We start from the raw sequence: 27122 nt of genomic DNA, 5'->3' as shown, positions 1-27122 counted from the left end.
ATGAGTGGGAGATTATCAGTTGCTTGTCATAATCCTGAAGTCATCTAACTGAACCTTTCTGTGCCATTTCTAGTGAATCTTTACTTTCAGAGTATTCTTCCCCATATTTTAAAATTAATGTCACCATATAATCTAGATTGAATTTAAACTGATTTCTCTTTTACTGTCTTCACTAATGTTGGATAACATCTGGCCATCAGCTTGCATACAATCATATTTTAAAACCTTGGGAGGGGTTTTAAATACTGCATTGCTGCACCTTAATGTTACCCATTCCGGTGTTCTTGCCTGGAGAATCCCAGGACGGGGGAGCCTGGTGGGCTGCCGTCTTATGGGGTCGCACAGAGTCGGACACGACTGAAGCGACTTAGCAGCAGCAGCAGCACCTTGATATTGCATAAGGAGTCGATTCCCAAAGGTGCCACTTCAGAGGTAGAAGCCCCAACTTTGTAATGCTTGGGTGTCAGGACCAGCCCTGCTTCTCACTAGCCTAGGCAAAACAAAGAAAAGATACTTAAATTGAAGATCAAAGTCCACAGTTTGTCTGTCCTCACCGGGCTGTCAAGAGAGTCATTGGAGATAAGTAAATGAAAGAGCTTTACCGACTATAAAGCGCGATCCAGGCATGTGTGATCCATGGTGCCTTCAACAGTCTTATTTTTTCCTGTAGGTTCTAGAACCTCGTTTTAACGTAGAAACAATGGCTCAGTTACTGAACATCCCACCAAGTAAGACCCTGTTGCGAAGACATCTGGCCACTCACTTCAACCTTCTGATCGGTGCAGAAGCCCAGCACCAGAAGCGGGATGCCATGGAGTTACCAGATTATGTACTTCTAACCGCAACCGCCAAAGTGAAGGTTGGTTCAAGCTCCTACCATTTTATAATTGCCTATGGCAAAGACTCAGTCTTGGCTGTTACCTGGCTATCCCATTTTCTTAGGTTTTCTAAGTTTTGTGAATGGGTTGAAGGTAAATGATTCTTTAAGAGTAGTTAGGAAAATGCATTTTTGAAGGCTTCCTTCTGGAGGGATCTTTGCTCAAATCATTTATTAGAGTTAACAGGAGTGAAGAACATGATGTTGGCATCTACCATTGATTTTTTTGCCAATGCAGAAAGTCCATGTCTTGGGCCCAATATTGATTGCCGTTATCCTATGGATAAATCAAGCATAAGAGGAGGATATTTTTTTTTCTCATAAATAACCAGACTTGCAATTTAGGAAAGGATACTCAAGCAATGATTCAAGGTAGACCAGCACAGAGTAGATATCTTCAGATTTACCTGGATTCATGGATCATACCAAGTTTAGATCACTTTTTATTTTTTAAATCACTCTTCTGTGAACTCTTCTAAGTCTGTTATATCAATTAAATTAATGTGAAGATAGGGTTTATCAGTTCCTCCACAAACGTGGCACCTCCACTAACCCCTTTTAAAAGAAAAGAAAAAAGAAAAAAACACTCCCCCTACCCACTCAATACTTTCTCTTTAGCTCCCTTTCTCCCTTAAAAAAATGTGTCAGATTTGAAACCTCTGAAAGAGTCTGTTGTATATAAATTCTCAACATCAGCATCTCCTTTAAATACAGTCTCAGGTACTATCCAGTGAAAAGATGGATTTTTTTCTTCTCTCAAAGTTTTCTCCCTGAAAATGAGGGCTTCTTTTAGCAGTTACTGGTATGGATAATCATAGCCTCGCTCAAAAAGAATATACAATAATGGCTCTTTCCTCTTTTTGACCTTGCAAAATTGGATTCAGCCCTGAGAAATCTCATTGCATTAAGGCCAGTCACAATTAAGGCTCTTGGCTTTTCACAGTGACTACCCAGCTAGTGATGTGAATAAGGAGAACGAGCTTAATTTTCTGAGATTCATAATGAGGATCATTTATCATATTTGGGTGTTAACCAAATGCCTGAGATGTCTTTGTTTTTCTTATACCCAGTCATCGAATTGCTTTTCTTGGTAGTGTGAATACTTAAATTATGTGTGTTTCTGGTCCTTTGTCATGTGAGTTTTATCAAGTCCCTGGTTGTTTTTGTTTGTTTTTCTTTTAAAGCCAAAGAAGCTTACCTTCAGCAATTTTGGGAACCTGAGAAAGAAGAAACAGGAAGATGGGGAGGAATATGTTTGTCCGATGGAGTTGGGACAGGCATCAGGAGGGACATCTAAGAAAGGATTTAAGCCTGGTTTGGATGTACGCCTGTATGATGAGGATGACCTGGACCGATTAGAGCAGGTAAACGTGACACCATAGGCCTGTTTCATAGTTCTTTCACTGTTTGAAAACTTTGTGTGCTGTCTACTAACTAAAGATGTTTTCTTCAAATACCTAATAATAAAGATAATAGTAAGATAATAACAAGCACTTACAGATTGTTTGCTACATCCCAGGTACTAGCCTAAGCACATTACATGTATTAATATTCAGGGTATCCTAAAACATAGGGAGCATTGTTATTCCCATTTTAGAGATAAGGAAACTGAAGCACAGAATGCTTAAGTAACTTAAGACAGAAGAGCTGGTAGAATTGCTGGGATTCCAGCCTGCCAGGCTGGCTTCAAAGCCTGTACTGTTTACCTATGTTATGCCTATCTCAGTATTAAGGAAATCTACGTACCAAAACAAGTCAGGAATGGACACCTCTTACTCCTTAGCCTTTTCAGTATCAGGTCATGGATCTGAGTATTGCTTTCAAATGAATATTCTTTGGTGCCATTGTCAACATCAGAGCTTTGGGCTCAATGTGCCAGCAAAGTGTTTCTCTTCTCATTTTTAATGTCCAGTTGCAGTCGTAGGAGGAGATGGCTTCGGAAGTATTCTGTTGCTCCCACCCCATTCCATGCCACTTGCACTGTTTCTTCTTCGACTTGTGTTCATTTTGCTGCATTTTTCTTGAAATTGTGCAAATGAGTCTGTCATGTCGTGGTGTGTTCATTGCAGATGGAAGACTCAGAAGGGACAGTGAGACAGATAGGTGCATTCTCTGAGGGCATCAACAACCTAACTGTAAGTTGTAAAACGAATTTCAAATATTCTAAAAATAAGCTTGACAGTCACCCCAAAGGGGACTGCCTGTGTAGTGGAGAGCTCAAGGTGCCTGTGTATGTGACTCCCACCTCCTTGTCTTCCAGCACATGTTAAAGGAAGATGACATGTTTAAAGATTTTGCTGCCCGTTCCCCCAGTGCCAGCATCACCGATGAAGACTCGAACGTCTGACCATAGCACCTGGATGAGAGCAGGGAGCCCTTCGTCTTTGTTCCACTCTATTCCTCGGACACTCACAGTATCTACAGCAAGCCACAGGCTATGTGTTGTTTATCGTTCCCACTTCTCATGTGGAAGTGGAGGTGGAAAGCAGGGATTAGGTGCTAATTCTAAAGTTGCCATGACAATTGAGACACTGGTGAATGAGAGTATAATTGTTTCTCCTCTATTTAATGTAAAAAAAATCTGTGATATATTATATTTAAAGTGTTGCATTTAATATGAGTATTTTACCATAGTCTTTCCATCCACATTCACAGCATGGAGGATTTGGGAAGCAGTGACCAGTATGTGAATGATTTTTTGTCACATTGATGTGATAGCACTGCGGCCCTCGAAGCAGGATGTTACATGCTTTCGAAATCAAATTGTGGAATTTCTTAGGCATTCAGTGTGTCCACTATATGCCAGCCACACCTCCACTTGCCTCTTTTTGTCCTATTTTTATATATTTTTCTAAATATATGTATATACTTAGTACATAGAAAATAGAACTTTTATTTTGTAACATAAGGAAGATGGTAAAAAGATCACGTTAAAAAAACACAGTGAGCAAAATTTTTGTATACCAGCTGTTTCTTGAAGAGGTCCAAATGATATTTCTGTCCCCCAAACTGAACTCTAATGATGTTGATCATTCAGACTAAATTAACATATGTGAAATACCCCTTCTTTGATGACACTTCACAAAATTATTGAATAGCTTTTTAAAAATTTCAGCCTTAGTCTTGGATCCTCTTAACTCATAAGGAAGAATCTGAGGGACATTTTAAGTGCTATTAACCTGAGTGTGTTCAAGAAACTCCCCCCAAATTTGTAGAAATAATTCCTGAAGAAACCAAAACAAAACCCTTTACAGTATTAAGCTTCTTATCTTCCTCTTTGCTAAACATATCATTGCATCAAAATACTAACAGTCTGCCTAATGTTATTAATTGCACATTTCTCAGACTATTAGCAAATGGATTTTTTTTAAAGCTGATTACTTGTCTGAACATTTTGTCTCAGACTTCAGTAACTCAAAGACTGCAAAATTAGTTTCATAATGGCTATAGTGTGATGATAAAATGCAGTTCATGTTTTTCTGTAGCACAGGGCCCAAATATTCTTTATCAAGAAAATTGAAAGCTGCAATAAAAACTGTTATTGTGTTTATTATTTTCTAGAGGTATCAGAAAAATATCCAATTTTTTGTTCACTACTATCTCATTACTTATGATAGTCAGTGGTGGTAAAGACAGGTTTTCAAAAATTAGCGTAGGGTGGGCAGTTCAATATATGTCTGAAGACTTGCCTAATAAACTATATTTGAATGTCAGTGGCATGACCTTTCAAGTTAGCAAGTTTCCAAGTTTCTTATCAAGGAACCCTGTGATACTAAATTACTATTTATTCATAATTAAAATGACTCAATGCTAATAATATTTTTGGTCCCTATCATGTACTATTTGGTAACTGTATTGGACTCTTTGTGTATTTGTGTTTTATTTTAATGTGAACATATGTCACATTTGAAAAACCATTTGTTATTCAGTCCTGGTTAAAAATACTAGGAGACTGTTACAGATGCCAAATATTCCTTATTCAGGACAGTGTAACATCACTGATGATATGTGATAGGTTAAATTTTTTTGATGATATATATCCTTTTTACAAGATATTTACACTGCTGGTATTACCATATGAAAAGAAATAAAGTCAATTGATAACTGCCTCATATTTTTATTGTGGGTTACTTGTTTTCCTTTACTGGGAATAACCAAGTCGCCTTTATTTTGGATCTAAAGAGTAGTAACACCAACTCTTTACAGCTCACAAACTCTCAGAAATTTGTTTGAGGGGGGTCTGTAACCTGTATCAGGGTTTCCCCAGTGGCTCAGCAGTAAAGAACTACTTGCAAAGCAGGAGAGGTAAGAGACATGGGTTCAATCCCTGAGTCAGGAAGATCCCCTGGAGGAGGGCACAGCAACTCACTCCAGTACTGTTGCCTGGAGAATCCTATGGACAGAGGAGCCTGGAAGGCTACAGTCCATAGGGTTGAAAAGAGTCAGACACTACTGAAGCCACTGAGCATGCATAGCCTGTATCAACAGATGAAAATTTAAGGCCTTTACTTCAGAAACTTTCTCATGAAAGGAAACACAGGCAGCTGAGCTTGGGGGATGAGGAATCATGGCAAAGGGGTATCGGAAAAGCAAACCAAAATGACTTGCCTACAAGTTTGAAGAAGTTAGTTGTAGAAAGAAGTTAGTTATATACATATGTTTCTTTCTTTAAAGAATTAAATAGTATTTTTTAATAAAACTAAAACTTGAAAAAAGGAAACTTGTCTCAGAAGAGGTTACCAAATATTTGAAGTTAGGTGAATATAACTAGAAGACAGATGATTTTTTGTGAAACTATCTCTGACTTAATAAACCAGCAGGACTCCATATGAGTACAACACACCTATTTGGCAAACAGGAAGACCTAACATGTTTGTTTAGCTGTGTGTATATATGCTTAATTGTAGAGTTCGAAAACTGGGACCACATTCACAGATGTGACTTCACTGCAGAATTTTTACTCTGAAAAAAAAACAGTTCACGTGCTCAATATCTAGAAGTAGTGTTCAGCGTGTGCAGGGAAATGGGGCAGAAACCATCACAACAGCTGGCTCCAAAGGACAAAGAGGTTCTGAGCGTCTGTGAGGTGGTCAGTGGAGCTATCATCCACGCAGCTCAGAAACTGAAGGCCTATCTTGGATTTGAAGACACACTGAGCAATCTGTGCCCAGATTCAAACACTCTCAATGAGATCTTCTTAATCCACTTTGTCACTTTCTGCCAAGAGAAAGGAGCTGACAAGTGGCTCACCACCACCAAGATGACCAAGCGCCAAGCCTTCCTGTTTGGGGCAGATTGGGTTTGGACCTTCTGGGGATCTGATAAGCAAATACAGCTTCAGCTGGCCGTGCAGACACTGCAGATGGCTTCTCTTCCTCCTGTGGAATCTGACCCCTCCAACCCAGATTCCAAGGCAGAGAAGTCTTTCAGCAAGAAAAGTAGGTTTGACAAGCTGGAAGAATTCTGTAACCTGATAGGAGAGGACTGTCTTGGCCTGTGTATCATCTTTGGTGTGCCAGGAAACCCTAAAGACATCCGAGGAGTCGTCCTGGACAGTGTCAAGAGAGAGACGACGAAGGGTCATCTGCCAGGAGGGACAGCTGTGGCACGATTCATCCTGGAAACGGAAGATTGTATCTCCATCAGGGAGCTGCTTGGAAACTATCTGAGTAAGAAAGATGGGCTGAGAGAGGTGGGCAAGGTTTATATTAGCATCCTCTGAACTGGCCGTGTGGGATGAGACTGACCTGTAAGATAAAACAAAAATATGTTCTTCTAATAAGTTTATCCTCTCATGGGATTTTACAATGAATGAAAACCATCTCCTGGGTCAAAACCTCCTAGCGTGATTATGGACAGAAAAAAAGCCTACCTGTATTTCAGGGAAAACGGAAAATTTTAGCGTAATCTTTTATTATTCAACAATAAAAGTGGGAGGAAAGGATAATAGAGTCACCCTTAAAGTTCAACTTGAAAACAAATTGTGTTTGATAAGAGTAAGTCTAGCATTTAAAAGTGTAAAATGGGTTTTGACTGCTATGGGTGGGAGGTGGGGAGGGCAAGGGGTTGCATAAGACTACAGAACAGTTTCAGTTGTATTTATTAATACAAAACCAGTTTCAATTCAGGACACACAAAAAACTGAGCCTGGTTCTCTTCCTCTCTACCCAGGCTCTCACCTCATCCCAAGCTGCCTGCTCTCTGCAGAGAGGACCTTGGTGGGATCCCTTGGGGACTGTTTGAGTGTTAGCTTTACCTATGATTTTAACCCATATCACAATCCCTTATGATAATGATTAACATCTATTTAGCATTTGCAGTGGAAAATCCCATGGACGGAGGAGCCTGAAAGGCTGTAGTCCATGGGGTCACTGAGGGTCGGACACGACTGAGTGACTTCACTTTCACTTTTCACTTTCATGCATTGGAGAAGGAAATGGCAACCTACTCCAGTGTTCTTGCCTGGAGAATCCCAGGGACGGGGGAGCCTGGTGGACTGCCATCTATAGGGTTGCACAGAGTGGGACACAACTGAAGTGACTTAGCAGCAGCAGCATTTGCAGTAAGAAAAGTATATTCATATATAAAAACTATCTTAAAAGCTGGGGTGAATTAAAACAGCACTCTAGGGAAGGAAAAATAATTTTTCCTGTATGCTTCTAGAGGACAGAAGCAGAAAGAATGCTTTAAAGTGTAAAGGGAAGCTTGATTCATTCACACATGATTGTTAAATGCCTGTTACTTGAAAGGCGCTGTTCTATGCCTTGCCAGTCCAGCAGTAAAAAGAACAAAGTCCCTACTATCAGGGAGTTTCCCTCTTAATGGTGGAAAACGGACAATAAATAAATACCTGCATACATTTTAAATGCATATTTAAATAAATGTCAGGGGTGGTGTAAAGGAAAAGGAGATACTATTTTATATGAGGTGATTAAGGAAGGCCTCAGAGAGAAGGGGCAATTTGCCAGAAATGTGAATAGAGATCATCAATGCAGGTATCTGGGAAAGTGTTCTAGATCTAGGAATCTGCAGATGCCTAGGGCCTGACTTGGGAATGGAGTTGGTGTGTTCAAGACATAGTAACAGAGGCAGAGTGAGCAGGGAGAAGACTGATAGGAGACAGTCAGGGAAGGAGCCAGCAAAGAGGAGAAGCAGATCACACTTGTAAGGACTCTGGATTTTATTCTGAGTGATTTGGGGACAGACATGCCTTGATCCGACTTAAACACTAAAACCCTCACTCAGTTGCTGGGTGGAGACTAGATTGTAGGGAGGAAAGAGTAGCAGCAGAGCCCAGGAGTCAGCTAGGAAACTTACAATAACTGAGGTGGGAAAAAAAGACTTGGGGCTTCCCAAGTGGCTCAGTAGTAAAGAATCCTCCTCCTAATGCAGGAGATGTAGGTTCAATCCCTGGATCAGGAAGATCCCCTGGAGAAGGAAATGGCAACCCACTCCAGTATTCTTGCCTGGGAAATCCCATGGACAGAGGAGCCTGGTCAGCTACAGTCCATGGGGTCGCAAAGAGCTGGACGTGACTGAGCATGCACACATGCTCACACACACAGTCACATACACATATGGGAGAAAAGAGTAGCCTCAAGCAAAGTGGCAGAAGAGAAGGGGTGAAGAGGTCAAATTCGGAACAGTTGATGGTAAAGCATACATCATTTGCTGATGACTGCATGCAATATATCACAATTAGAACATTTATTTCCAAACTTCTTAAATATGACATTTCTTCATTCCAGGAAACCAAAAGTTCAAGGAAAACATTTTAGCCTTCTGTCTTCCATAAGTAGGTACAAATAGGCATGAGAGGCATCTCTTCATGTTGTTAAGCAATAATTATTCCTACTTGGAATATGCCTGGAAGGTTATACTACTCAGTCAATTTCTGTTTCCTTGTATAGAGTGACCCCTGTCTGCATCAATGCTGTGTAGGGCAAGCTATCAAGGAGGTGGTATAATAGAGTAAAAAAGAGGATGCAACTTGGAATCAGATGTGGGTTTGAGTCTCAGTTCTTTTAAAAAGTAGAATCTAGAGGTTTAACTCTGTTTTCTTATCTGTGAAAGGGGAATGACTTCAGCTAATTCAAAGGAGACAATGCTTGTGACAACACTTCTCTATTTTATTGAAGCGTAAGCTTACCAAAATTTTGATGTGTCTAGTACAAATTGTAAGTATTCATGTGATAAAGAGCTAAAAGATATAAATCAAAGACTCACCATGTTTTTTTTTAATGAAAATAAAGATGTGAAGCTTTTACTGATTTTAAAAATACTGTATTCTCATGCTTTTCTTAATCAGCATTTTTATGTAAAGATTTAAGTACAGAAGAATAGAAAGTTACTTCTTCATGAGTCCTGCACTGACCCCTGTTCCAGTTTACTGTTTGCCATTCCAGAACTTGTATTGTGTATTAAACATATTTTACACAAGTGTAATCATATGATCTACAAATGCCTTATAACCTGCATTAAAAAAAAAAACTTCACTGAATATTGTGGACAACTTTCCATGTTAATACATTTATATTCACTTTCCTCTTTTCTGGGCTGATATCAATGGTTCTGTTCCCAACCCTGCATACATATTAGATTCACTTGGGAAACTTAAAAGCAAAAAAAAAAAAAGACCAAGGCTACAAACACACCTAGATCAACTGATCAGTATCTCAGAGAGAGGGAACCAAGAGATTTTTTTTTTTTTTAATCTTCTAAAGTAATTATAATGTTCAACTAGGATTAAGATGTGTCTAAGTAGTCCTCTCTGTTGTATGTATACACCATGATATATTTAATGTATAATGTCTGGATGGATATTTGGGTTCCAAAGTCCATCCACATACCTGGATATATTTACATATTGTTTCTTTAACATGCTCGTCAATCAACATACTTCGCTCGCTTTTTTTCATAAGCATGTATTTATTTTTGAGTTCATTTTTCCAGCTTTACTGAGATATAATTGGCATGCAACACAGGATAAGTTTAAGTGTACATCATCATAATTTGACAATATATTATGAAATGATTATCACAATAAGTTTAATGTCCATCTCATATAGATATAAGAAAAAAGAAAAATTTTTTCCACATGACAAGAACTCTTAGGATCTATTCTCTTCACAACTTTCAATTTTACCATACAGCAATGTGAATTATAGTCATCATGTTGTGCATTACATCATTAGTACTTTATTTATCCTATAACTGGAAATTTGGTTCACTCACTTTCTATGTTATTTTTTAAATTAAAAACAGCTCCCTGACAGTCATTGGATTAATGCAGATTTCAAATATAGCAAAAACCAATTGTAAAAAAAAAACTTAATATTTAAAATTGATCTACATATGTAGACTTGGCTACGTAATTTGTGGGACCAAATGCAAACTGAAAATACAGAGTGTAAAAAATTTTGTAAAAAATTGTAAAATGTTTCAAGACAGAGACAACAAATACTAAGCCAAGCACAGGGCTCTTCTATGTGTAAGTCACAAGCCCATGAAACTGACCTGACTTCTACATTTTGTTGGATTATTTGGTCATGAAGGCTTAAAAAAAGATTTTTATCATGATTGTTTATACTTCTAACATCTTTTCTAACTGAAAAATTATGTTATTCTTACTAACTTCTATGTACATGATAGTACATGCTTTACTCTTTATACTGCATGACACAGCATTATTGCCCATTTATAGCATTACAAGTGACATTTTAACTTTTAATATAGAACAAATTTCATAGTATTTGATATCAGAGAAAACAATAAGAATTTTCTGGCTCTTCTAACTTCAGAAGAATTGATCTACTTGTCTTAGGGAGAGACTAAAACAAAAGGAAGAAATCATAAGCAGTTTGAACGAGGAACTGAATCTCTTAACATGTTGCTCAGAAATTGAGAAGTCTCTGGATATGAATAATTCTCTAAGGATTCATTCTCATTTGTCCCTAAATGTCTATGAGATAGGCCTTGCACTTTATTCTACTGAAATATGCAAAATTGAGAGAAAAAGTGGTTGCTGCATTGACCCTAAGCTTAATTTGAATGGCCACCTTTTATATTATGGCTTTGAAAACATTACTCACCTAATCATAGTCGTTTTCAGGAAGATGATACTGTTCCCATTTTCTCTGAAACAGAAGCTCAGAGAGTTTAGATGGACTTGCCCAAGATCACAAAGAAACAGAACCTGGATTCAAATCCCACATCCATCTGACTTAAAGGCCATGCTTTAAATCTTAAAAATGGAGGACGGGAGAATTCCATGTGAAGATGGAGACAGAGATTAGAGTCCTGTGTCTACAAACCAAGGAATGCCAGAAATTGCCAACAACCATCAGAAACTAGGAGAGAGACAGAGAGGTATAAACAGATTCTCTGTCAGACTCTCCAGAAGGAACCATCTCTTGTCAACACCTGGATTTTGGACTTCTAGTTTCAGAACTGTGAGAGAATAAATGTCTGTTGTAAGTCACCCAGTTTCTGGTTCTTTGTTACAGCAGCCCTAGGAAACAAACACATCTAACATCTATTGTTCCACTTTGGAACAATAATGGGATGATAAAGAGTGCAGAAAAGATTGAGGAAGGTGATTACTACAAATACTTGTTATTATCATGCTGCATGCTTACTGATGCCCATAACACACTGAATGTTCACAGGTAGAATACTCTAGGACACCTGCACACCTGCTCTACCTGGTATGCTTAACAAGGCTCAGTTCTGTTTGTTTCCAGTTGTTCTTATTATAATCATCTACTTTAAGTATTATACACATCGATTGAAAAAAATAGAGGATACTTTTATTAAGGGTTGTATGTTAATCCATCCTAGGGTAGAAAATAAAGAGAGTTCCTCTAAGGATTACCAGCATTTTCTAGGTCCTAATGAGTTCTGCCTTTTTGTAATTTTAACCTGATCTACAAACAAGCTAACAGAATCACTGATTATAGTTAAAGCCTATAGGAGCTTTCTTAGTGGTTCAGACTGTGAAGAATCTGCCTTCAATGCAGGAGACCCAGGTTCAATCCCTGGGTTCAGAAGATCCCCTGAAGAAGAGAAGGGTCACCCACTCCAGTATTCTTGCCTAGAGAATTCCATTGGCAGAGGAGCCTGGCAGGCTACAGTCCATGGGGGTCTCAAAGAGTTGGACAGGACTGAGGGACTAACTTTTCCACTTCCTAATTTTCAAAGCCTAAATGGCACAGAGGATCAATATGCTAATATTATACCCAGATATATGATGCATTAGGATCACACATTCTAAAGATGGTGAGGTCAAGTTTTAAACTCAACCCTCTTCCAACAACACAAGAGAAGACTCTACACACGGACATCACCAGATGGTCAATACTGAAATCAGACTGATTATATTCTTTGCAGCCAAAGATGGAGAAGCTCTATACAGTCAGGAAAAACAAGACTGGGATCTGACTGTGACTCAGATCATGAAACTCCTTATTGCCAAATTCAGACTTATATTGAAGAAAGTAGGGAAAACCACGAGACCATTCAGGGTATGACCTAAATCAATTCCCTTATGATTATACAGTGGAAGTGACAAATAGATTCAAAGGATTAGATCTGATAGAGTGCCTGAAGAACTATGGACGGAGTTCTGTGACATTGTACAGAAGGCAGTGATCAAGACCATCCCCAAGAAAAACAAATGCAAAAAGGCAAAACAGTTGTCTGAGGAGGCATTACACATAGATATGAAAAGAAGAGAAGTGAAACGAAAAGGAGAAAAGGAAAGATATACCCATTTGAATGCAGAGTTCCAAGGAATAGCAAAGAGAGATTAAGAAAGCCTTCCTCAGTGACCAGTGCAAAGAAATAGAGGAAAACAATGGAATGGGAAAGACTACAGATCTCTTCAAGAAAATTAGAGATACCAAGGGAACTTTTCATGCAAAGATGAGCACAATAAAGGACAGAAATGGTATGGACCTAACAGAAGCAGAAGATATTAAGAGGTGACAAGAAATACACAGAAGAACTATACAGAAAAGATCTTCACGACCCAGACAATCACAATGGTGTGAACACTAGAGCCAGACATCCTGGAATGCAAAATCAAGTGGGCCTTAGGCAGCATCACTACTAACTAAGCTAGTGGAGGCAATGGAATTCCAGTAGAGCTATTTCGAATCCTAAAAGATGATGCTGTGAAAGCACTGCACTGAATATGCCAGCTAATCTGGAAAACTCAGCAGTGACCACAGGACTGAAAGAGGTCAGTTTTCATTCCAATCCCAAAGAAAGGCAATGCCAAAGAATGCTCAAACTGCCAAACAATTGCACTCATCTCAAATGCTAGCAAAGTAATGCTCAAAATTCTTCAAGCCAAGCTTCACAGTACATGAACTGTGAACTTCCAGATGTTCAAGCTGGATTTAGAAAAGGCAGAGGAACCAGAGATCAAATTGCCAACATCTGTTGGATCATCGAAAAAGCAAGAGAGTTCCAGAAAAACATCTATTTCTGCTTTATTGACTATGCCAAAGCCTTTGACTGTGTGGATCACAATAAACTGTGGAAAAATTCTGAAAGAAATGGGAATACCAGACCCCTTGACCTACCTCCTGAGAAATCTGTATGCAGGTCAAGAAGCAACAGTTGGAACAGGACATGGAACAACAGACTGGTTCCAAGTCTGGAAAGGAGCACGTCAAGGCTGTATATTATCACCTTGCTTATTTAACTTATATGCAGAGTACATCATGAAAAATCTGGACTGGATGAAGCACAAGCTGGAATCAAGATTGCCGGGAGAAATATCAATAACCTCAGGTATGCAGGTGATACCACCCTTATGGCAGAAAGTGAAGAAGAACTTAAGAGCCTCTTGATGATAGTGAAAGAGGAGAGTGAAAAAGTTGGGTTAAAACTCAACATTCAGAAAACTAAGATCCTGGCATCTGGTCCCATCACTTCATGGCAAATAGACGGGGAAACAATGGAAACAGTGAGAGACTTTATTTTTCTGGGCTCCAAAATCACTGCAGATGGTGACTGCAACCATGAATTTATTATTTTTTTTCAAACCATGAATTTAAAAGAGCCTTGTTCCTTGGAAGAAAAGTTATGACCAACATAGACAGCATATTAAAAAGTAGAGACATTTCTTTGCCAACAAAGGTCCGTCTAGTCAAAGCTATGGTTTTTCCAGTAGTCATGTGTGGATGTAAGAGTTGGACTATAAAGAAAGGTGAGCACTTTAGAACTGATGCTTTTAAACTGTGGTGTTGGAGAAGACTCTTGAGAATCCCTTGGACAGCAAGGCGATCCAACCAGTCCATCCTAAAGGAAATCAGTCCTGAATATGCATTGGAAGGACTGATGCTGCAATACTTTGGCCACCTGATGCCAAGAACTGACTCATTTGAAAAGACCCTGATGGTGGGAAAGATTGAAGACAGGAGGAGAAGGGGAGGACAGTGGATGAGATGGTTGTGTGGCATCACCAACTCAATAGACATGAGTTTGAGTAAACTCCGGGAGCTGGTGATGAACAGGGAAGCCTGGCATGCTGCAGCCCACGGGTTCGCAAAGAATTGGACACGAGGAAGAGACTGAACTGAACTCAACTAGTCTGGCTCAAGAGGCCATCCTTTTACTTATTATTGGATACTGCCTCTCTCCTTAAAGCACATCACTTGCACTAGCTGAAGACTTCCTTTAATTCAAGAAAGTGCAGGAAAGCAGCAACTGCAAAGAAGCAGGGCCTTAGGGTAGGCTGCCAGACTCCCGGACCATTTGATATCCTGCTCTCACCTGCCCTCCAATAAGCCACATTTCTTTGCAACTGTCTTTGGACTGACAGCTTCGATTTTTTACAAAATCTTTTTGTTTTCTTTCCATTCCTTTTTCTACGTGGAGAGTATTTTCTTGCACAGTTAATTGACTGTGGCTCTGCTGGCACCCCACTCCAGTACTTTTGCCTGGAAAATCCCATGGACGGAGGAGCCTGGTGGGCTGCAGTCCATGGGGTCGCTAAAGTCGGACACGACTGAGCGACTTCACTTTCAATTTTCACTTTCATGCACCGGAGAAGGAAATGGCAACCCACTCCAGTGTTCTTGCCTGGAGAATCCCAGGGACGGGGAAGCCTGGTGGGCTGCCGTCTCTGGGGTCGCACAGAGTCGGACACGACTGAAGCGACTTAACAGCAGTAGTAGCAGCAGCTGCTTTCCGAGGCCCACGTGCTTCCTGTTTCTCCCTCCCAGGGGCGGGGCCAGGCTCGCCAGCCTGCGCAGTAGGGCCTCAAGCCCGCCCCTTGACCCGGAGCCGCGCTTGTCCCCTCCCGCTTGCCGTCTTGGCCGACATGGCGGCCCCCTCGCTCCCTGCGTGGTTGGCGTTGCAGACGCGAGCCAGGACCCTTCGTGCTTTTTCTACTGCTGTGTCTCCTGTCACTGGCGCTCCGAGACTAAGCCCGCGTGAGTGTCTGCCGCGTCGCCTCAGGGCTTTGGGGGCTGTAAGCGAGCGGAATACGGGCGCATGATGGCGGCTGCAGTGGCGGAGCCAGAGCCACCCTGGGGATTCCAGTACGTCCTCCGTAGCCGGTCACTGGTCCGTCTAGAAGTAGGAACCCGCGGACCTAGGTGTGCCCCCTGCGCGGACTGTCGCCTAGTTCCTGGCAGTTAGTTTCTCTTTCTAGTCCTCTGGGTACCGCGGTCTTGCTTCCCCACCTTCTCCGTGACCTGCGCTTTCTGGTAGTCTCTCCCAGGGCCAACGCAAAATTCTCTCTCTGGTTGCTGGTTCTCGTAATATTTGTTGGGTGATGCTGAACCACAGATTTTCCCGAAATTTAAGAGAGGCCCACAAATGGCCTGGAACATGCTACAGCTCTGAATTCCAGGGCTAGCTATGTCACCAAAGGGGGTTGACCTTCATTAAGTAGGCGTACTGAGGTGACCTTGATTCAAGAGAGATTTTAGAGCTGTCCTATACCGTTCTTGCCTTGGAGGAATATAGTGGAAAAGTCTAGTTGTGGGTAGACTAGGTAGGAGTACTGTGCAGTGTTGCTGCTGCTGCTGCTGCTAAGTCGCTTCAGTCGTGTCTGACTCTGTGCGACCCCATAGACGGCAGCCCACCAGGCTCCGCCATCCCTGGGATTCTTCAGGCAAGAACACTAGAGTGGGCTGCCATTTCCTTCTCCATGTGCAGTGTTAAGTGCTGTTAATAGAATCGTGAATACAGTAAGGGGGTGGGAACACCGACCAGGAACCCTCAAGAGTCAAAAAAGCTCTGTCGAGGGAGCGTTGCCAGTCATTGGTCTTGTCTTATCCGTGCTATTTTCTGTAATATTTCTAATATTGATACTTCTCACTGTCCAGTTTAGGCCACCATATCTCCCATTTACCATAGTTTCTTTGCTGGTCTCTATTTCTACTTTTGCTGTCCTACATTGGATTTTCACAACAGCCAGAGTGAAGTGTGCAAAAAGCGAATCTTAACTTGCCGCTCCCATGTTCAAAATATACAAAAGATTTTTCATTGCTTTGAGATAAACGGTAAATTCCTTAATGCATCATCATAGCACTTAATAGTCTTAACACTTTTTAATCATTCGTTCATCTATTCATTCTGCAAATACTGAACTCCTACTGTGTGCTAGGTAGCGTTCTAGATACTGGAATATAGCAGGGCCCTTCAGACTTCCCTGGTGGTCCATTGGTCAAGAATCCACCTACCAATGCAGGACAAAAGGGTTTGATCCCTTGTCAGGGAAGCTTGCACATGCAGCAGAGCAAGTAAACCAGCGCACCAGTGCACAACTACTGAGCCTGTACTCTAGAGTCCGGGAGTCGCAACTACTATGCCGAGGTGCTGCAAAGACTGAAGCCCGAAGACCATGGAGCCTGTGCTCCACAACAGGAGAAGCCACCGCAATGAGAAGCCTTCGTTGGCTGCAGCGAGAGAAAAGCCTGCCCAACACTGAAGACTCAGTGCAGCCAAAGATAAATAAATAATAATAATAATAATAAAAGCAGGTCCTTCATCTCATGAAGTTTACATTCTTGGTAGGAAATCAGATTATAAATAGGTAAACAATGTCAGATGCTATGAAAAAAAAATAGGGTCTTGAGAATAATAGATTGGGGGAATAGAGGCTGTAGGGCAAGACAAGATCGGGTAGTCAGGAAAGAACTCCCTAAGGAAGTGGTGTTTGAGCATCTGTGGGAAGACCCTTGTTGGTATAGGGAGCTGAAAGTACAGAAGCTCAAAAGTAGAACGGGGTTATGGGTGTGCCCAAGAAACAGAAAGAAGACCAATGTGGCTGGAGCTAAAGTGAGTAAAAAGGAGAAGTAAAAGATGTCAGAAAGATACGTAATGACCTGATCTGGTAAAGGCTTGTAGGCATTTGGCTTGGATTTTATTATAAGTTTGGGATCACATTGGTAGGTTTTGAACAGGAAGTGATATAATGTGATTTATACTTTTGAAAGATCACTGACTGCTGTTTGGCAAGCTTGGTTTAAGAGTGGGAACCAGGAGACCAGTTTGAAAGCTGTTGTAGTGCTCCAAATGAGATGGTAGTGACTTGGATTGACCTAACAGTGGAGATGCTGGTGTGGTTGGATTTGGATATATTTTGAAGGTAGTGCTAACAAGACTCCCTAATGGATTTGATATGGGGCCTTGAGCAGAAGTCTCAAGGAAGCATGTTAGATTTTTGAGCAATTGGATGAATGATGATACCGTTTACAGGAACTGAGGAGACTGAAGAAAGAAATCAAGAGCTCTGTCAATGATGTGTTTTAGTTGAGATGCCTATTGAATATGTCTCTGACCTTTTATTAAAAAATTTTTTTTTATTTATTTATCTAGCTGTGCTGGGTCTTAGTTGAGGCATGGGAGATCTAGTTCCCTGACGAGGGCTAGAACACAGGCCCCCTGCGTTGGGAGTGCAGAATCTTAGCGACTGGACCATCAGGAAAGTCCTTGTCTCTGACCTATTAAATACCACTTTTCTGGGTGCTCTTTATGCCCTTCTCTTAAATTTCAGCCATTTTGAACTTGTTTACTTTGATTTTCCATCTTCTCTTTAACTCTAGAACACTTTTTCTCACTTGCCTGTTCCCATGGCTACCTCCTGCTCATTTTTAAGGTTTTTTCCCCAATTAACTGACTAAGTTGGGTCCCCTGCTATATGTTTACATTAATATTTATCACTGTTTATTGAAATTTCTTGCTAGATAGTTACCTTATTTACTGACTGCATTCAGTAAGAGCAAGGACTATGTGTCTGTTGTTCATTGCTGCCTTTTGAGTTGCTGTATCACTCAAACGATTTTTGTTTGATACTCAAACAGTATCACTCAAACAATTTTCAATGACTCAGTGAATTACTGTTGAGGGGTGAATAAGAACTTATCAGATCAAGGAATGAGGCGGAGAGGGAGTAGAGGACAGAAGCCAGGCAAATAAAAGGGAGACACATTCCAGGCAGAGAGAACAGAAAGTTCAGAGAAAAACTCAGGGGCCTGGTACTGAAAGTCCAGTGTAGCCTAGGGCTTTGTGAAAGGAAGTGAAGCTGGAGATGGTAGTTCAGAGTGTGAAGTCTTTTGTGCTGAGCTGTCATCATCCTGACTCCTTGTCTTTAGTTTTCTTGGCTAAATGACCTCTAAATAAGGATAATATATTTAGTGCTTATAGTTACTGTGAAGAATAAGATTAAAATAATGAAAAGTATTTAGCTCAGTGTCTGGATGTGTGAAAGTACTGAATATAGTTATTTCATATTATTTTAGTATAGCAAAACATTAATTTAGAGAGACATAAGTTAATATTTTAAAAGATAGTATATGTAAATAATTTATCTTGTACAGTTATGTGACTTGTTAGGAATAACTATGATTTTTTGTTATTGTTGATGCTATTGTAGCATTGGCAGTTCTAATTAACAGTAGAGACAGAAAACTGAAGGTTATTTTGTGTGTGTGCGTAAAGAACAGAATAATAACAGATATGAGCAAATATATGTTAGAACATTTAAACCAGTTGTCTTTACAGATGCAAAATACTTATTTCTAACTAGTTATTTCAATTTGGGGAAGTGAGTTTATTTGACAACCTTAAAAGTTATTAAAAATATATCTTTAGTTGATGAGCTAACTATATCTTATCATGCTGGTGGCTCAGTCTGTAAAGAATCCACCTACAATGCAGGAGACCTGGGTTCAGTCCTTGGATTGGGAAGATCCCCTGGAGAAGGGAATGGCAGCCCTCTCCAGTGTTCTTGCCTGGAGAATCTCCATGGACAGAGGAGCCTGGAGGGCTGCAGTCCACAGGGTCGCAGAGTCGGACACGACTGAGCAACTAAGCACATGTATTGTCAATCACAGAGTATTTTCAAGTAACTCTTGAATTTTCTTACCTATTTCTGACTTTTCATTTGCATTAAAATGATTTAGTCTTTGAACTTACAGAAAATGGATTATTGTCTCATTTTTGTATTACTAAATACTTTAAATTATGTGAGAATTGTGGGATCATGAACAATGTGGAACAAATCTGTACTAATAAAATTCTCTGCAACTGTTGTATTGTCTTTTAGCCACAACAGAAAGAACCTCCAAACATGAAAGGGCGCCGAGAAGAAAGGTAAGCAGTTGACGTGCTCTGGTGTAGACTGTTGTGTGGGTTTCTGATCTAAAGTAAGGCAGATCCTCATTATGAGGTAGAGAGGGTGCCGCATGAGCAGGCTTCAAAAGGGCACGTGCACTGGATGACCCCTGAAGCCCTGGCTCTATCTAGTCTTTGATCGGTTTCGTCAGTTCCCTGAGAATGGATCGTCTTTTGAGAGGCAGACTCACTCACTTACTCCCAGGAAATAGGTATATAAACCAGAATAAAAAATTGTTTTTGACAATGCCTTGAACAGTCAGGCAGCCTGGGATGTATTCATTCATCTAATCAGTTCGGTCTCACCCTATGGGCATCTTCATGGACGAATCCAGATTATAAGGTCCCTTCATAAGTGTGAATTCAGAACAAAGGCACATTAGTTGGAAGTTAAGTGGCACCAAATTTGGAAAACTCAGCAGTGGCCACAGGACTGGAAAAGGCCAGTTTTCATTCCAATACCAAAGAAAGGCAATGCCAAAGAATGCTCAAACTACCGAACTCTCACACGCTAATAAAGTAATGCTCAAAATTCTCCAAGCCAGGCTTCAGCAATACATGAACCATGAACTTCCAGATGTTCAAGCTGGTTTTAGAAAAGACAGAGGAACCAGAGATCAAATTGCCAACATCTGCTGGGTCATCGCAAAAGCAAAAGAGTTCCAGAAAAACATCTATTTCTGCTTTATTGACTATGCCAAAGCCTTTGACTGTGTGGATCACAACAAACTGTGGAAAATTCTGAAAGAGATGGGAATACCAGACCACCTGACCTGCCTCTTGAGAAATCTGTGGCAGGTCAGGTAGCAACAGTTAGAACTGGACATGGAACAATGGACTGGTTCCAAATAGGGAAAGGAGTATGTCAAGGCTGTGTATTGTCACCCTGCTTATTTAACTTATTTGCAGAGTACATCATGAGAAACGCTGGGCTGGAGGAAGCACAAGTTGGAATCAAGATTGCTGGGAGAAATATCAATAACCTCAGATGTGCAGATGACACCACCCTTACGGCAGAAAGAGAAGAGGAACTAAAGAGCCTCTTGATGAAAGTGAAAGAGGAGAGTAAGAGTTGGCTTAAAACTCAGCATTCAGAAACCTAAGATCGTGGCACCTGGTCCCATCACTTCATGGCAAATAGATGTGGAAACAGTGGCTGACTTTATTTTTCTGGGCTCCAAAATCACTGCAGATGGTGACTGCAGCCATGAAATTACAAGATGCTTGTTCCTTGGAAGGAAAGTTATGGCCAACCTAGACAGCATATTAAAAAGCAGAGACATTTCTTTGCCAACAAAGGTCCATCTAGTCAAGGCTATGGTTTTTCCAGTAGTCATGTATGGATGTGAGAGTTGGACTGTAAAGAAAGCTGAATGCTGAAGAATTGATGCTTTTGAACTGTGGTGTTGGAGAAGACTCTTGAGAGTCCCTGGACAAGGAGATCCAAGCAGTCCATCCTAAAGGAGATTGGTCCTGAGTGTTCATTGGAAGGACTGATGTTGAAGCTGAAACTCCAATACTTTTGCTACCTGATATGAAGAGCTGACTCATTTGAAAAGACCCTGATGCTGGGAAAGATTGAGGGCAGGAGGAGATGGGGACGACAGATGAGATGGTTGGATGGCACATCACCGACTCAATGAAGATGAGTTTGAGTAAACTCTGCGAGTTGGTAATGGACAGGGAGGCCTGGCATGCTGCAGTCCATGGGGTCGCAAAGAGTCAGACATGACTGAGCTACTGAACTGAACTGAAGTGGCACCATTTATAATCATATAGAGTACTCATTTTCACAGGAGTACTAACTGCTTCCAGGACATATGCTACACTGGTCTGTTGTTTAGAAGGATGTTGCCTAGTTTTGCATCTTCGAACCTTCCTTTTGAGTTTAAAGGGAATGCTGGCCATCCCTATCTGTCAAATACAGTTTAAAAAATAAATGTTAATGTGATTGACTTAAGTTATCGTGTAGCTATTCTCTGGGCGTGGAAGACATTTCTTATTATGTGTCTATTCAGTTAGTTTAATCTTAATTTATTTCTGAATTCTTATTTTTTATTTTTCTTATTTCTTCTTTTCCTTATTTCAAATTCTCATTGTCATCTCATGTACTGACTTTCATTGAAGTTTTAAAAATTATTCAAAATATACTTTTACTGACCCCTTCATAAACAATATGCAGAAAGTTTGCTAAAAGACTCAGTTAAGTAAGAGAAAATTTTTTTGTAAAGCAAATGTGCTATTAAAGGGTTCCTTTCCACAGGGTTTAAGGAAACTGCCAAGGATGTCTAGGTAGGTTTTTTTTTTTTTTTTTTTTTATTTCAACAGCAGCAGTTAGGGGACGTCAGATTTTATATAGGTTGCAAGTCCTTGTGTTTCTCTTAATTGTACCTTTTTTCCTTTAAAATTAAAGTTCATGTTTATATTTAAAATATTAAACTGTTTTACATTCTTCAGGCACTACCTCCCAGGACAGAGAAAATGTCTGTTGACCAGGACTGGCCTAGTGTTTACCCTGTTGCAGCTCCATTTAAACCCTCCGCAGTACCTCTTCCTGTTCGAATGGGTTATCCAGTAAAAAAGGGAGTGCCCATGGCTAAGGAGGGAAATCTGGAACTTCTAAAGGTAGGATAAGTTGCTGGTTCATTGGCTGAAACTTATATTTAAAGAAATGTTGATTTTTCCCTCTGACACCTACCCTCCCCCTGCCCTCACCACTCCCCGCCCCACCCTGCAGCACTTCAAGGTTCAGTGCATCTCAGCTTACTGTATTTTAATTCAGTTGTTTTGCAGGTAATAATGGATCCTATGTTTTACTTATCCCTGGTAAAGATGGCTCAAAGAATTCTAGGCATTTAAGAATGGGTAATTAATTGGTCCTGTGGCTTCCTTTTGACTTTTTCTTTTCTATTGTATCTTTTCTATATTGTGTTTTTCAAACAGAACTAAATGAAATAACCTAATTTGAGAGTGAGAATTGGGGGGGAGTGAAGTTTTTACTTTTAAAAAAGAAATTTAAAAACTTCCCAGAAAATTAATTTAGTATTATTGTTATAGTCCTTAAACGTCTTTATTTCATGAAGCAAAATAGGTCATGTTAAATGCTTCAGTTAAATGCATCTATAATGAGTTGATAGCACCTATTGTGATATATGAAAAGTAGACTTCTTAAAATATAAATGTCCATCACCAGGGAATGCATGTCTTAGATGGTTTCCTTTTACCTACAATGAAATTATCATCAAGGAATTGTATTTTCTACTAAATGAGAGAAACTGTATTTTCTACTTCATGAAAAACAAAAATTTGCTAAAAGTTGATGGTAAAAAAATGAGATAGTAAATAAAAAATTTTTTTAAATGAGATAGTAACATGGAGAGGGGATCATCTTTTGCTGGGGACAGGCAGATGAAATTTGGACAAGGGAACAAAATCTATTGCTTTATCAAGAGATAAAGCGAACACTTGTAAAACTAATCTTTTCTTCACATGAAAGAGAAGAATTCAACTTAGTTTAAAGAAAAAAAAAAACTTTGGAAAATATCACTGTGAGAGAGAGTAACAATATGTTTATAATGTTGTAATGGTGGTCGTGAATGGAATTTTAATAAATATAAAAATCCAAACATTTAATGCATGCTGTCCCTTTCAAGAATCACCTATATGCTTAGTCCAGTGATATGATCTGTTCCCAGTAAGTGCCATATGGATAAAAGCTTGTAAACTGAGGTAATATATGCAGAGTTCATAAAGCCGTGCCAATATAAATCCTGTGTAAGCATTCACTATTATTTTTTCCTTTTATGACGTTGAGTTACGTTTCAAAAATAGAAGTATAGAAAATGAAGTCACTCACCCCCATAATCCCACTATTTGGTGTCTGTTTTCTCTTGTTTAAAATAACCATTTTCTGATTGGTACTTAAGATTCCAGACATAATGTTTGGGGGAACTTTCTGCTTATTCAGATTTTCTTTCAAAATAAGTTTTCTTTAAACTAAATTTTCTCTTTAAATGCTTAACATTATTTTAAAAATATCCCAGGAAGTGTTAATTATTTATTTGAAGGAATCAAATTGCTGACCTTACCTAAGTTTTCATTGGCCCTGTAAATAGTGAACCTTTCAGTGTATTATAAACATATTCCCAAGTTCATTTAACTGTTCATTTAAGATTTCCTTGCTTTGTTTATTCATTCCATTCAATTCATAAAATGTCTGTTAAGGATAGAACAGAAAATGTCTTGCAGTGGTATGTGTTCCAGGGGGATTAAGATTATTAAACAATGGTCTGTGTCTTTAAGTGTTTTCAGTTTCATAAGGGAAATACGTACACCTGTAGATTTGTGGCAGGAATAATACTATAAAAATAATGTTTTTTTCTCTACCATTATTCTTATAAGATACTTGGTACAGAATCTTTATTTCAGGAAATTCATTTCTTAAATTTGCAACATCTGTGACATGGAATCAGTATTGTTTAAAAAATAGATTTTATTTATTACAAGGTTTGTGAGGCTTATGATTTAATTTTATGAGAAAATTGTGTTTCATATTTTTAAGAGACTTAGTCAGGAATTCCCTGGCCATCCAGTGATTAGGGCCTGGTGTTATCACTGCTGTGGCCTTGTTTAGTCTTTGGTTGGGGAACTAAGATCCCACTCTGCATGGCATGGCCAAAAAAACAAACAAAAAACAAAGACACTTAGCTAATTTATCCTTTAAAATTCTCTATTTTAGATTCCCAATTTTCTGCATTTGACTCCTGTAGCAATTAAAAAGCACTGTGAGGCTCTTAAAGGTATGTGGTTGTTTTATAATATGAACTTAATATTTTATTAATTTAACAGGAATCTCATTTCCAATGATAAAGGGGTCGGTTTATCAAAAGAATATAGTATTTGTAAATATTTGGGCACCAAAAATTGGAGCACTTAATATACAGAAAATATTTACAGAATTGAAGGAAGAAATAGAAAGCAATACAGTTATAGTAGGGGGCTTCAGTACTCCACCTTCAACAATGGGTAGATCATCCAGATGGAAAATCAGTAAGGAGACATTGGATTTAAGCTTACACATTAGACCAAATGAATTTAACATTTACAGAACATTCCATCCAACAGCAGTAGAATACACATTCTTCTAAAGTACAAATGAAACATGATTTCAAGATAAATCATATGTTAGACCATAAAATAAGTCTAAATAAAATTTAAGAAGATTGAAAGCACATCAAACATTTTTTCCAGCCACAGTGATTTGAAACTAGAAATCTATTGAAAATTCACGAACAGCTGGAGATTAAATAACATGCCCCTAAACACATACTGATTCAAAGAAGCAATCAAAGAGACATCAGAAAATATCTTGAGATATGAGATGTCTCAAAAGCAGTTCCAGGAAGTAATTTTATAGCAATAACAGCCTACGCAAGAATAAAGAAAAATATCAACTAAGCCACCTAATTGGAACTAGAAAAAGAAGAACAAACAGCCCAGAGTTAGTAGAAGGAAGGAAGTATAATGGTTGGAATGGGAATAAATTAAGACAGGACAACAGAAAAGATAAATAAGAGCTTATTTTTTGAAAAGATAAACAATACAGACAAACCTTTATCTAGCAAGAAAAAGAGGCTTGAAAATTAAAAATGAAATAGATGTTACAACTGATATCACAGAAATGCAAAGAATCTAAGAGACTACTGTGAACATTTTTATGCCAGCAAATTGGACAATCTAGAAGAAATGGATACAGTCCTACAAATATATAATGTACCAAGACTGAAGCAAGCATAGAAAATCTGAATGGACCAGTTACTAGTAAGGAGATTGAGTCACTCCAGATGGCTTCATTGGTGATTTTTTTTTAATTGAATCATAGTTGATTTACAGTGTTTCCTTAATTTCAGCAGTACATCAAAGTGATTCAATTAAACATATGTATAAATCTATGTATACTTTTATAGATTATTTTCCCTTATAGGTTATTTTAAAATACTGAGTATAGTTCTCTGTGCTATACAGTAGGTCTTTGTTAGTTATTTATGTATAATCATGTGTATATGTTAATCCCAAATTCCAAATTCACTGGTTTGTTCTACTAAACATTTAAAGAATTAATATCAATCCTTCTCAAACTTCCAAAAAAGTAGAAGAGAAGACCCAAAGTCATAAACTTAGCATTATCCTGATTCCAAAACCGGACTAAGTCATGTCAGTCGTGTCCGACTCTGTGCGATCCCATAGACGGCAGCCCACCAGGCTCCCCGGTCCCTGGGATTCTCCAGGCAAGAACACTGGAGTGGTTTGCCATTTCCTTCTCCAATGCAGGAAAGTGAAAAGTGAAAATGAAGTTGCTCAGTCATGTCTGACTCTTAGCGACCCCATGGACTACAGCCCACCAGGCTCCTCTGTCCATGGGATTTTTCCAGGCAAGAGAACTGGAGTGGGGTGCCATTGCCTTCTCCTACAAAGGCAAATAACACAGGCTAATATCCCTGATGAACATAGATGCAAAACTCCTCAACAAAATATTAGCAAACCAAATTCAACAGTAAATTAAAAGGGTCATACACCATGATCAAGAAGGATTTATTTCAGGGATGCAAGGTGGTGCAGCGCCTGCAAGTAAATCCATGTGACATATCACATTAACAAATGAAAGATAAAAATCATATGATCTTCTCAATAGATGCAGAAAAGGTGTTTGATAGAATTCAGCATCCTTTCATGAGAAAACTCAACACAGTGTGTATAGAGGGAACAAACTTCAACATAATAAAGGCCACATATAATAAGCTCAAAGCTGATATCATAGTACAGCAATGAGAAGCTAAAAGCTTTTTTTCTAGGATCAGGACAAGACAGGGATGCCCACTTTCACCACTTTTATTCAACATAGTACTGGAAGTTCTAGCCAGAGCAGCTAGGCAAGAAGAAGAAACAAAAGGCGTAGGAAAGGAGGAAGGGAAATTGTCGTTACTTGCTGATGACATTATTTTATGCATGTAAAATTCTAATGACTCAAAAAAAACTTAATAAATGGATTCAGTAAAGTTGCAGGATACAGTTAGTATACAAAAATCAGTTGCATTTTCCACAGTGAAGTTGGGAGTTCAGAAGGAGATCAAGAAAGAGAAGTTAAAATCGTTTACAATAGCACCAAAAAGAATAAAGTACTGGGTGGGGGGAGGAAGAATTGAATGAAGGCAGTCAGAAGATACAGACTTCCAGTTACAAGGTAACTGAATACTAAGGATGTAATGTATGATATGATAAATATAATTAATACTACTACATGTTATCTATGAAAGTTTTTAAGAGAAGAAATCCTAAGAGTTCTTATCACAAGGAAGAAGTTTTTTTTCTATTTATTTTATTTTGTATTTATAGATGGATAGTCATTAAATTTATTGTGATAATCATTCATAATTTATGTAATTCAAATTATTATGCCCTGTACCTTAAATTGCACAGTTGTTGTTCAGTCCCTCAGCTGTATCTGACTCTTGGTGACCCCATGGGCTACAGCACACCAGGTCTCCCTGTCCCTCACTATCTCCCGAAGTTTCCCCAAGTTCTTGTCCATTGAGTTAGTAATGCTATCCAA

General features: G+C 39.2%; 3 protein-coding genes across 21 annotated transcripts in view; all 3 read left to right on the top strand.

Annotated features, from left to right (window-relative positions):
* PPFIBP1 (PPFIB scaffold protein 1) overlaps positions 1-4991 on the top strand; it is a 212127-nt gene extending 207136 nt beyond the window's left edge. For all 18 annotated transcript variants that reach the window (XM_086401617.1, XM_086401612.1, XM_086401613.1 and 15 more), the window contains 4 exons: positions 671-859; positions 2062-2241; positions 2947-3012; positions 3138-4991. In XM_086401617.1, the coding sequence (XP_086257743.1) occupies positions 671-859; positions 2062-2241; positions 2947-3012; positions 3138-3224 (522 nt within the window). In that variant the 3' untranslated portion in view covers positions 3225-4991. The remainder of the gene's footprint in view (positions 1-670; positions 860-2061; positions 2242-2946; positions 3013-3137) is intronic.
* A 909-nt stretch (positions 4992-5900) lies between these two features.
* REP15 (RAB15 effector protein) lies at positions 5901-9377 on the top strand. Its single transcript, XM_086401627.1, has one exon. The coding sequence runs from the start codon at positions 5901-5903 to the stop codon at positions 6597-6599; it is 699 nt and encodes a 232-aa protein (XP_086257753.1). The 3' UTR covers positions 6600-9377.
* Positions 9378-15176: 5799 nt separating this feature from the next.
* The window catches only part of MRPS35 (mitochondrial ribosomal protein S35), a 44384-nt gene continuing 32438 nt past the window's right edge, over positions 15177-27122 (top strand). Inside the window, exons 1-4 of one of the 2 annotated variants that reach the window (XM_086401625.1) lie at positions 15177-15321; positions 19446-19492; positions 21971-22138; positions 24252-24312. In XM_086401625.1, the coding sequence (XP_086257751.1) occupies positions 15210-15321; positions 19446-19492; positions 21971-22138; positions 24252-24312 (388 nt within the window). In that variant the 5' untranslated portion in view covers positions 15177-15209. Of the gene's footprint in view, positions 15487-19445; positions 19493-21970; positions 22139-24251; positions 24313-27122 lie in introns of both variants that reach the window. The other variant, XM_086401626.1, reaches the window with a different exon arrangement.

The sequence above is a fragment of the Bos grunniens genome, chromosome 5 (genome assembly GCF_055505025.1).
Source record: "Bos grunniens cultivar Pamir isolate PY7600 chromosome 5, Bosgru_T2T1.0, whole genome shotgun sequence".
In the NCBI taxonomy this organism is placed as follows: Eukaryota; Metazoa; Chordata; class Mammalia; order Artiodactyla; family Bovidae; genus Bos; species Bos grunniens.
Note: the sequence above shows the minus strand (reverse complement) of the source record. Positions and strands in the feature narration are given on the sequence as shown.